The sequence below is a fragment of the Sapajus apella genome, unplaced genomic scaffold (genome assembly GCF_009761245.1).
Source record: "Sapajus apella isolate SASKATOON/1434 unplaced genomic scaffold, GSC_monkey_1.0 scaffold51, whole genome shotgun sequence".
Lineage (NCBI taxonomy): Eukaryota > Metazoa > Chordata > Mammalia > Primates > Cebidae > Sapajus > Sapajus apella.
The window spans coordinates 5,250,161-5,262,403 of NW_022436991.1; the positions used below are offsets into that span (position 1 = coordinate 5,250,161).

Here is a 12,243-nt window from a genome sequence, read left to right on the forward strand (position 1 = left end):
GTAGCAGATTCATTTAGCTGGGTGGGAGGGGCCAGATCTTGTGGTACAACGTCAGGTTGCACTGCTTGAGGGTTTTCGGTGATGGGTGTAGTAAGGATCATACAATGTATTGGAAGTGGATAGTGTCCCTGGCAGCTCAGAATGTAGGGTCTGTGATCTGCCTGGTCTGAACTCCAGCTTTACCACCAGCTAGCTGGGTGAACCTCAGTAAGTCAGTTCTTCTTGTGTGCTGTTTTCCATTTGAAAATTGAAAGTCATACCAATACTCAGCTTACAGAGTGGCCACAAGATGTTTTAGTGTCAGTACAGCCTCCACCAAATAGACATTCATGCTTACTACTAGGAGCAATGGAGCAGAGGCTAGAGGGGCATCGTCTTGTTTTTGTTGTTGTTGTTGAGATACAGTTTTATTCTGTCACCCAGGCTGGAGTGCAGTGGCGCAGTCTGAGCTCACTGTAACCTCCACCTCCCAGGTTCAAGCTATTCTCCTGCCTCAGGCTTCTGAGTAGCTGGGACTACAGGCACACGACACCATGCCTAGCTTTTTTTTTTTTTTTTTTTTTGTGTGTGTGTTATTGGTAGACATGGGGTTTTGCCATGTTGGCCAGGCTGGTCTTGAACTCCTGACCTCAAGTGAACCACCTGCCTTGGCCTCCCGAAGTACTGAGATTACAGGTGTGAGCCACCATACCTGGCCCTATTGGCACCTTCCTCTCCATGAACCATGTATGGATGGTGAAGACAGAAGCAGCTAACTCCTCCCCAGAGGAGAAGACCTTTTAACTCACACTCCAGTAGAGCAGGGGTCTGCATACCTTTTCTTAAAAGGGCTGGATAGAAATACTTTAGGCTTTTCAGACTAGACAGTTTCTGTTGCAACTATTCCCTCTGCTGTTGTAGCAGGAAAGCAGCCATAGACGATACGCAAATGGACAGGTATGGCTGTGTTCCAATAAAACTTTATTTGTAAAAACCCCAGGCAGTTGTTTGCTGACCTGCTTGCGTGGAAGCCTTGCTGAGTGTCAGCTCCTTGGGCACCACTGCAGCTCCGCTGTTCAGTCCACTATACCTTTTTCCATGGGAACTGGTAAAAGGCATATTTCAGCCCTCCTTAAAAGAAAACCTAGCAGGGATGCTGCTCATTGTCCCTGTGTTTCCATAGCAACAAGGGCAGATATGGGGAGTGATTACTGTTCTGTGTGGTATCAGAGGTCAGGGGCTGTGTTCTGGGACACTGGATATGCTTTCAAATTAACGCCTTGGGAATGAGCTTCATGTAGAAGCAACATGTTCCAGAAACAACTTGAGGTGTTGGTTGAATGGTGCGTTTGATCATTCCACTGATCAAAATAACCAGGACTCACTTACCCTTAGAGGAGCTGAGTTTGGGGTCCAGCTGTTCTGGAAACATCCGTGCCATGCATGGTCTCCAGAATGACTCCTGATCTTTCTGTTGACCCCAGGTGACTTCATTTCTGGTCCAGGTGTAAACATTAAGAGCCAAAACTCAAGCACAAGGGTGTCACAACTTTGTGTAAGGTTTATTCTGCAAAGGCTGCATTCCTCTAAAAAAAATAAAAGTTGCTGGTTTCTTTCCCGCAGAATTGACAACAGCTTGGTCTGATTTCTCTTATGGGCATAGATATATGGGCACGTCCTGATATAATATCCTACCAATATTGTTCCCTTTGTAACGTTATTATGTCATTTCTGACCCTTAAGTAAACTATCACCGCACTTTCCACTGGAATTTAAACAGGAAGCTGGAACAAAATGTTTGTTACCCAGTAGCCAAGACAGTCAAGGAAAGGAACTGACTTGAAAAGATGTGGTTAATAAGAAGCATTGAGTTTCCTAGTCATGGCACTTTAGAGCTTAAAAAAGCCTTAGTTTCTAGTTGGGACATCTCGTATTTCCATATGGGGAAACTGAGGTCCAGAGAGAAACATCTTACCACAGGTTAAACCAGTAGCAAAAGCAGGATGTGAAACGGTGGCCCAGCCTTCCAAGCCCACGTGACTCATTCTTCAAAGGCCAGTCGACTTAGCGCGATGGCTCAGTCAGGTTTCACTTCTGTTTCTCTCCCTCTTCTCCAGGATGGCTACTTTTCTCACCGGCCGAAAGAAAAAGTGCGAACAGATAGCAACAACGAGAACTCTGTCCCCAAAGACTTTGAGAATGTCGACAACAGCAACTTCGCACCCAGGACTCAAAAGCAGAAGCACCAGCCTGAGTTGGCAAAGAAGCCACCAAGTAGGCAGAAGGAGCTTTTGAAAAGGAAGCTGGAACAGCAGGAGAAAGGAAAAGGACATGCATTCCCCAGGAAAGGCCCCGGTGAGGCGCTGCCTCCTGGGGACAGAGCCGCAGCCAACAGCAGCCGCGGAAAGGATGTGTCCAGACTGCCGCATGCCAGGAAAACTGGGGGCAGCTCCCCTGAGACCAAGTATGACCAGCCCCCCAAGTGTGACATCTCCGGCAAGGAAGCCATCTCTGCCCTGTCCCGTGCTAAGTCCAAGCACTGCCGCCAGGAGATCGGGGAGACCTACTGCCGCCACAAGTTGGGGCTGCTGATGCCTGAGAAGGTGACTCGGTTCTGCCCCCTGGAGGGTAAGTTCCAGCCCTGGTGGCTCAGACAGTCAGGTGTCTCCTGGCCACTTCCTCCTCCTGCCCAGCCCCCTTCTGTTCACCTTCTCAGACCTTCTGAGAAAGGCCACCCTATTTTCCACACCCCAGATGAGCATGCGAGATCTCATTTGTTCATGTCCTCCCTGGATGTTGAAGTCTTGGATCAGAAAAGTTTTGCAAAATCAGATGACCTTTTGTAAGTGCTTTAACCCACTGCCTTGACAGCAAAGGATGAAATGATAGTGAAATCGGGAGCTGATGTGAAGTTTGCAGGAGCCAAGATCGCTGTATTGATATGGTGTGGTTTCTCTTTCTGCAGAATATTGGGATTAGAATTGACATGAATATTATCGTAATTGATTATGATTTGAAAGGTTTCTAATTGGTTGCGTTAACTGGGAGGCTCTGTAACTTTCCATTTTCCTTCCTTGAAAATTTCTTTCCCTCTTCCCTTCCTTCTTTTTCTTCCTCATTTGCTTCCTGTTTGCCTCCTTTCCTTCCCTTTCCTTTATTTTCTCCTTTTTTTCTCCCTTCCTTCCTCATTTTCTTCCTGTTTTCTTTCTTCCTTCCCTTCTTTTCTTCCGTTTTTCTCTTCTCATTTCCTTCCTTATTTTCCTCCTTCCTTCTTCTCTATTTCCTTTCTTTCTTGTTTTAATTTTCTTTCTCTCTTCTTTCTATTCCTTCTTCTCTTTCACTCCTTCCTTTTTTCCCTCTTATTTCTTTCCTAATTTTTCTCTCTCCTCCTTCCCTCCTTTTTTCCCTTTTCTTTTCTTCTTTCCCTACTTTTTTCTCCTTCCTTCCCTCCCCTTCCTTCCTCCCTCCCTCCTTTTCTCCCATCCTCCCTTTCTCCCTTCCTTTCCACCTCCGTCCCGTCCCTCCCTCCCCACTTCCCTCTCCTCGCTTTTTCTCCCCTCCTTTCCCCTCCTCTCCCCTTCTTTCCCTTCCTTCATTCCCTTGCTTCCTTTTCTTTCTTTCTCATTTCCTTGTCTTTACCTTTTCCCCTCCGTCTTGCCCCTCACTGGTACTCCTCTGTGTGCTGATGACCTGGTGATAAAGCAGCTCTCTTGCTTAGACATAGGGAAGGATCAGAGCTGTGATCCAGAAATTGATACAAGCAGAGTGGAGGGGCCCTCTGAAGATGGGGAGACCAGTTTCACACAGGTGTGTAGCTCATGTATCTCTGCATCTGAAATCGTGTCATTGATGTATATTTCTTGGTCGTGATTTTCACGTTCTCTGGTGCCCTTGGAAGGGGAATGGCAGCAGCCGCAGGTGGCTACTGAGGCCCCGCTGTGTACCAGGCACTGCACCAGGCTCTGTGCAGTCAATTCATTTATCATATCCACCACTCTGTGAGCTGACACTGATGTCAAGAGTCTTTTTTTTCAGATGAGAGATGTAAAATCCCTCTCCCTTACAAGGCTTCTAAGTGACCTTACAAGCTTAGTGTTATGGCAGAAAATTTCTTTTTTCTTTTTTTTTCTTTTCTGAAACAGATTTGCGCTCTTGTTGCCCAGGCTGGAGTGCATTGGTGCGATCTCAGCTCACTTCAACCTCCGCCTCCTGGGTTCAAATGATTCTCCTGCCTCAGCCTCCTGAGTAGGATGGGATTACAGGCGCCCATCACCATGCATGGCTAATTTTTTTTTTTTTTTTTTTTTTTTTTTTGAGACGGAGTTTTGCTCTTGTTACCCAGGCTGGAGTGCAATGGCGCAATCTCTGCTCACCGCAACCTCCGCCTCCTGGGTTCAGGCAATTCTCCTGCCCCAGCCTCCTGAGTCACTGGGATTACAGGCACATGCCACCATGCCCAGCTAATTTTTTGTATTTTTAGTAGAGACGGGGTTTCTCCATGTTGGTTAGGCTGGTCTCAAACTCCCAACCTCAGGTGATCTGCCCGCCTCAGCCTCCCAAAGTGCTGGGGTTACAGGCGTGAGCCACCATGCCCAACCTATGGCAGGAAATTTCAAACCCACTCAGAGTAAAGAGAACCCCCGTGTACCCATCACCCAGCCACATGGTCGCTGGTTATTGTGGTCACTCTTGTTTGGGGCCTCCTTCCCTCCCCCAGCCCCCGCCACCGTAGCTGACAATAAGCCAGGCTCTGGGAACACGCTTCTATTTTATTTTTTCCTTGGAGAAGACCTTACTTCTTAAAGAGTTTGTGAATTAATTTGCTCATTGGTTTTCTCTGTGGAGAGGGTGGACAGCATCCCAAAGGCACCTTCCCACAAAGAGGAGAGTCAATGGCACTAGCAACAAACAGAGAGGGATACATTTGAAATAAATGGGTGTGGATTTCATTCAAGCTCAGCTACTAGCTCATACGGAGAGAGTCCTTTCTGCTCTCAGGTCCTGGCTTCCTTATCTGTCCAGGGAGCAGCTTGCTTTCCAGGGGTCTTTCTACTCTGCCTTCCCTGGGAGCCTACTTCACTATATACTGCTGGCCACCCCTCCTCACTGGGCCACACTGCAAGGCCAGCGCAGCTGTTCCTCACAAAGTGGTGCAAGGTTCACAATACTGCCGTGTTGCTTCTAAATCCAAATACCAACACCTGCTTTTGTTACCTCCAAAGTGAAAAGACCCTTAAATGAGCACTGAGGCCAACAAGGAGGCAACAGAGAGCTTTAGGGGCTTCGATGGGGTTGGAGGCATGTCAGAGTCAAGCTAGATGGAGTTCAGTGGGGGTGTCAGGGTCAACAGATGCAGCTGGAAGGGGCCCGCTGAGGTGCTGCTCAATGTCAAGGCATAAGGTCAGAGAATCAAGCTAAGTGCAGAACTGGGGAGGAAGGGCTTTCTGTTCCCCCCATGTTGGTGCATCCAGCAGCCATGCCAGGCTTTTCCTGGTGGCCTCCTGAGAAGGCAAATGCTCAATTTCCCCAACTCTCTTGATGCAAAAAGGAAGTGCAGCGTGAGAACAGCTCCCAAGAAAAGTAGACTAGAAAGGCCTCTGAGAGAACTCTTCATTCACTTGGTTCCCTGGGCAGGTGAGAACATGAGGCTCATAGAGGGGAAGAGACTTTTGCCAGGTCACCCAGTTCATTAGAGGTGTTTTTTCTTTTAAATGTGTGCCTCTGTGTTCACCACTGGTCACGGAGTAGAGGATTTAGATCAGGTGGGAGGTGGCCACCTACGCTAAGTGCACAGAAAGAGGGCTGAATGGATACACAGCAAACCTTCCTTATGATCCTCATCTGCAGGGACAGGGTGGCAGCAGGGACAACTTTAACAAGTGTATCTATATTATTTTAGTTTCTGGTAGCAAGCATGAGTCTATGCAATACTTTTATATCTGTTTTTTTTTTGTTTTTTTTTTTTTTTTTCTTTTTTTGAGACAATCTCACTCTGTCACCCAGGCTGGAGTGCAGTGGCACCATCTCAGATCCCTTCAACCTTCACCTCTGAAGTTGAAGTGATTCTCCCACCTCAGCCTACCAAGTAGATGGGACTACAGGTGCCTGCCACCATGCCTGGCTAATTTTTGTATTTTTAGTAGAGATAGGGTTCCCATTTCACCACGTGGGCCAGATTGTTCTCGAACTCCTGACCTCTAATGATCCACACACCTCGGCCTCCCAAAATGCTGGGATTATAGGAATAAGCCATGGTATCTGGCCTACACAAAACTTTGAAATAGAAAGATTCAGAAAGAAAAGCGTCCTTTCTCCCTTGCAGTTTCACCTTTGTCTAAGTGGTCCAGGCGGTTCCCGTCTGTATTCTTGATTAGATTTAGCACACAGAGTGTAGCAGTAATTAAGTGGAGTGCACCGTTTCCAGAATCTTTTGTTAACCTGTGCCTGGCAGAGAAGTTTTGGAGGCCTGAGTTGAATGCCCTTCCGTGAACATAATATTGAGCTCCTTCTGTATATCGGGGATAGCATATTTGTTTTGCGAAGGGCCAGATCTTAAGAATTTGAGGCTTGGATTCATTCTCTTCGTCGCATTCGGGTACGCCTATCAAACGTAGATTAGGTCTTTTCACATAGTCCCACATTTCTTGGAGACTTCGTTCATTCCTTTTTACCCTTTTTTCTCCAGTCTTGCAAGGGGAGAAATGCCAGATGTAGGTGATGGGGAGGAAGGCAGCAAATCACACTGCCACGTGTGTTCCTATGCAACAATTTTGCATGTTCTTCACATGTACCCCAAAACCTAAAATGCAATAAAATAAATAAATGGAAAAAAAAAAAGAATTTGAGGATTTGCGGGCCAGCCTTTGTCACGACTATTCAAGTCTGCCATCCATCACAGGGCAGAAGCAGCTAGAGACCACACATACACAAATGCGCTATGTCCCCGTTAAACCTAACTTAGAAAAATAGGCTGGCCGGACATGGTGGCTCATGCCTGTAATCCCAGGACTTTGGGAGGCTGAGGCAAGCGGATCACCTGAGGTCAGGAGTTCAAGACCAGCCTGGCCAACATGGTGAAACCCTGTTTCTATTAAAAATACAAAAAAAATAGCGGGACATGGTGGTATGTGCCTGTTATCCCAGCTACTGGGAAGGCTGATGCAGGAGAATTACTTGAACCCAAGAGGTGGAAGTTGCAGTGAGCCGAGATCACATCACAGCACTCCAGCCTGGGCAACAGAGCAAGACTCTGTCTCAAAAGAGAAAAGGAAAAAAGAACAGGCCATGGGCTGGATTTGGCCCTTGGGCTTTAGGTTTTTTATTCCTGCAAAATGCTCTTACTGTGTATAGTTGACCCTTGAAGAATTCTGGGGATAGGGCTGCCAACTTCCTTCTGTCAAAAAATAGAGTACGACTTTTGACTCCCCCAAAACCTTAACTGCTAATAGCCTACTGTTGACCTGAAGCTTATTGATAACATAAACAGTCGATAAACACATATTTTATATGTTACTTTCATTATATGCTGTATTTTTATAATAAAGTAAGCTAGGCCAGGCCTAGTGGCTCAGGCCTGTAATCACAGCACTTGGGGAGGTCGAGGCGAGTGGATCACCCGAAGTCATGAGATCAAGACCAGCCTGGGCAACGTGGTGAAACCCTATCTCTACTGAAAATACAAAAAGGAGCCAGGTGGGATGGCGCATGCCTGTAATCCCAGCTACTCGGGAGGCTGAAGTAGGAGAATCACTTAAGCCTGGGAGGTGGAGGCTGCATGGAGCTGAGATTGTGCCACTGCACTCCAGCCTGGGCAGCAGAGTGACACTCTCAAAAAAAAAAGCTAAAAGTAAATTAATAAATGTAAGTAAGCAAGCTAGAGAAAAGTAGTTAAGAAAATCACAAGGAAGAGAAAGTATATTTACTATTCATTAGGTGGAAGTGGATCATCATAAAGGCTTTCATCCTTGTCTTGATGCTGAGTAGGCTGAGGAGAAGGAAAAGGAGGGGAGAGGTTGGTATTATCACTGTCTCAGGGATGGCAGGAGGGAAGAAAATCTGTGTGTAAATGGACCCATGTCATTCAAACCTGTGTTGTTCAAGGGTCACCTGTGCTAATAGATACAACACGGCCTTATCACACTGTATCCCCCCACACCAGCCCTACAGGCTAAATCTATCATGAACCCTTTTTGTCAGTGAGGAAATTGAAGCTCAAGGAAGGCGACTCCTTGGCCAGAAACGCTTGGCCAGCAGATGACAGAGCTGGTATTGGAACTCGTGTTACAGAACCTGGATCCTTTTTCCATAAGCCTGCCCCTCTTGGGGAGGCAAAAGGGTCACTTTATCTGAAATTGTCAAACCCCGGAGGTGTTCTTTGAGCTGTGTAGGCTGTCTCTCTCTCTCTGGTGCCAGTAGGGTGAGTTGCAAGGGAGAAGTCAGGGCATTAGTGGGAAACAAGGTGGGGGTGATGCTGCCAGTGGTTAAGAGCCAGCCGGTGGAGCCAGACCACCTGGATCCAAATCCCAGGTGTCCTGTGCACAAGCTGTTGGACTTTGGGCAAGTTGCTTGACCTCTCTGTGCCTGTTTCTCCATCTGTAAAAGGAAGATGGGCATCAGCACACTTAGCTTAGAGGGTTTGCCAGAGCCTAGTACACAGCTAAGAGCTGTGCCTGGTAGTGCTAATGTACATTGCATCCCTATTTGCTTTATAACCTCTCCACAATTGTTCAAAAAAAATCAAAACCTCAGCATCTTAGGCCAGGGATTCCTGCACTTCTCCTAGTCATGCTGAGGTTATCTCCGGATGGCTTTGCAGCGTGACTTTGCCAGAGGTTGTCCTGAGGCCTCTGCTGCATCAGCCAGGATGGCACACCCTCCTGGGACCCGTGAGCTGTTTAATAAGATTGGCATTTAAAAGCCATTGCATACCCAGCCCAGCGACTCTTTAATTTGCTACACCACAGACTCCCCCTTTTACAATAAATTTACTGTGAATAGACTAATTGCAAAATAACCCTAATTGGGTAGTTATCAATGAACAACTTCCCATGGAACAAAACGGCTTACAATTAATAGCATTTAAGCCATAAACTATTCTTCTGCAGAAAGCTAAGATGTAATTACACCCCATATGGAGATTGTGTTCCCTTTCTGGAAACCATGACACCCGGATTTCCCTCTGCTTAGGAGGGATTTCAGCTTCAGTCCAGTGGTCCTTTTATTCCTTTGCTAAATGAGGAGATGGAGACGGGGTGGAGGGAGGTTTAATATATGAGTAAATATTCATATATATCTGTGCATACACACACAGATGGATGCACCGTGTTTCTCCTTTTGCTTAACGCAATATCACCCAAACTTCAGCCAAGAGGATGCCGGAAGTTGAATATAATTAAGGAAACAATTCCTCATGGCTGCAAGTCTGAAAAATTCAGGGGAAGCGAAATAGATTTTAAATGTTGACTTTGGTAAAGGGCCCGCACTCCTCCAGTCTCTCACGCCGTCTGTCTCCTCCCTCCACCAACACTAGTCAAAATGTCATGTCCAGAAGCCTAGGAGATAGTTTGCTTTCTGGGAGACATTCCTTGCTCTCATGACTTTTCTCCTTTCCTCTCCAAAAACGGATTTAAAAGGAAGCCCCAGATCCTTCCAAGGAAAGGAAGCCCCAGCTCCGTTTCCTTTGGTGACAGCTGTTTTCACTAGGGGAAGAGGGATTCCACAGGCTGTCCACTGGCAACCATGCAGGGGGTATGCAGTGAGGTTTGGGGAAGGGACTCCCACATCAGCCCCCAGGGATGGCCTCAGAGAAACTTGTTTCTTTCTTATTTTATTTTTTTTGAGATGGAATCTCACTCTGTCACCCAGGCTGGAGTGCAGTGCCGTGATCTTGGCTACCTGCAACCTCTGCCTCCTGGGTTCAAGTGATTCTCCTGCCTCAGCCTCTCAAGTAGCTGGGACTACACGTGCATGCCACCATGCCCCCCAAAAATGTAATTTTTTTGTATTTTTAGTAGAGACGAGGTTTCACCATGTTAGACAGGATGGTCGTGATCTCCTGACCTATTGATCCACCCACCTTGGCCTCCCAAAGTGCTGGGATTACAGGTGCTCTGGCCAGAGAAACTTGTTTCTAGCCACAGACCCTGGGGTCTCTGGTCATTCATCTGGAACTCCTAGTGTTTCATGGGAATGCAGCCAGGTCAGATTCAAGGTCAAGGACAGCTTTGGACACTGGGGTTTGATTCCTGACTCTGCCTTTACTCATGGCATAATCCTAACCTCTCAGTAACTCAGTCTTCACAGTACAATGGACACAAAAACTCATCTTCTATCTTTATAGGGTAGTTGACTGAAATGAGATAATGCACATAATATGCTGAGTGCATTGGGGAAGGTAAGTGGTATGTTTGGCCTCTTAGTATTACCGTAATTCCTTTTTTTCCCCCCGCAATTACTCTTGCACCAAGCTAACAGTCGTGGTGGAGGAGTTGTTGCAGTGTAAATGAAGGGGTGTCAAGAAGAAGAGAGGAAAGGGTTGCTTTGACGGTGTCAGCCATTGCCCAGCCACGTCTTGCGGCGTCTGTTCTTCAGACAAAGCCCCAGTAGCTTCTGACCCTCCCCAGCCCCCTCCCTGTACCCCCAACTCCTATTTACCCCACCTTGTCCATCTGTCACCTCTTGCCTCTCGAAACCCCAGCCTGTATGCGCTTCCTCTGGGAAGCCTTCCTGGACCTTCCTTCTGGGGAAGCCTTCCTCTTCCCCAGAAGCCCTGGGTGAAGGGCGCACCTCTGGCCCTTCCATTGTCAAAGTGTCTTTTCCAATAAAGGTTGTTTGACGCGTGACCCGTAGGAGGCAGTCTGTGCCAGCCCCAGGTGACGTAGCTTTTTCTGCCTTGTTATGTTTTGAACACTTGCGCATCAGGAAGCGCCCTCCAATCAGTGGCCTTCACGGCCACCAGCCTCCCTGTGTCTTGAGTTAAAATGTCCCTAGAAAGGCCCTGCTGGCTCCTGCATTTCTTCCCCTTTGCTGGGCCTGGTTAAGGCAGCACGTAGATGCTTCAAGCGACCTGTGGGTCTGCAGTCTGGACATGCAGGTGAAGAATTAGAAATGAAAAATGTGAGAAGTTCCAGGGAAGGCGATTGGCTGGGAGTCGGGTGAGCTGGACTTTAGTGGGGAACCCAGGTCTGGGCATCTGAGTGAAGGTGGCAGTTCTCCAGTGGGTGTTGGGCAGAGGAAGTTGCACGTGACTCGGGAACCCAACGCAGGCGTTAGGATGAGGATGAACGGCAGGAGGGGATTCTTTGTGGCAGCAGCAAACCATCTTTACCCATCAGCCTTTGCAGGAGTGGATTTTTGGATATGGGGGTGTTTGGGGGAAGGCTGGCCACTCGCTGCAGAGAGACTGGCAGATGGTGCCACCAGCTGTTTAAAGGCTGTCTCTTCCATATCCCTCATGCCTTGGGGGCAGTGGGGTAACTACACAGCGTGAGTAGCCAGCTTCTAGAAAGTGTGGCTGACAGCCCACAATGGAGAGAAATGTAACTGGGGATGTCACATGTGGCCCCCGGTAAGTGCCTCAGTTTCCCCATCTGTCAGCCAGAGACACTACTTTCTCTCAGGTCTTTTGCTGCATCACCAATGATGAAAAAATGAGGGAATAGCTGTGGAGAGTTAAAAGGTGCCACACCGATGAGGGTGGTGTAATGAAGCCACATTGAACGGGAACAGCTGGGCCAAGTGGGTGGGGTGGACTGGCTTTCCCAAGGCCACCCTTGCAGATCCAAGAGGACCCTTTGGCATCTCCTTCTGAGGAGCCCAGGAAGAAAGAGGTATCCGTAACAGTTCATTGGAGTTGCGCTAAATTAGTCCCAAAGGTTTTCCTTGGACTTCCTAGGGAAAGGGAAGAGGCTGGCGCATCCAGAGAAAATCAGCAGACCCATTTGTTGGGCACCCACCACTTTCAAGTCAATGCTCCAGGCCACGGCTTCACACACAGTTTCTACCAAGGGCCAGATCATAAGTATTTGGGACTTTACAAAATGCAGGGTCTCTGTCTCAGCTATTCAGCTCTACCATTGTAGTGTGAAAACTGGCATAAACAACACATCAACAAATGACCATCGTGGGTGTGCTTCAGCAAAAGTCATTTATGGTCACCGAAATGTGGGTTTCACATAATTTTCACTTGCTGTGAGATGCTGTTCTACTTCTGATTTGTTTTTCACCTGCTTAAGAATGTAAAAACCATTCTTACCTCAAGGGTCA

General features: G+C 47.6%; 1 protein-coding gene across 1 annotated transcript in view; it reads left to right on the plus strand.

Moving 5' to 3' along the window:
- Positions 1–12,243, plus strand: part of XYLT1 (xylosyltransferase 1) — a gene marked incomplete at its 5' end in the record, with an annotated part of 256,894 nt that overhangs the window by 99,291 nt on the left and 145,360 nt on the right. The window contains one exon of the mRNA XM_032242703.1: positions 2,097–2,607. Within this exon, the coding sequence (XP_032098594.1) occupies positions 2,097–2,607 (511 nt within the window). The remainder of the gene's footprint in view (positions 1–2,096; positions 2,608–12,243) is intronic.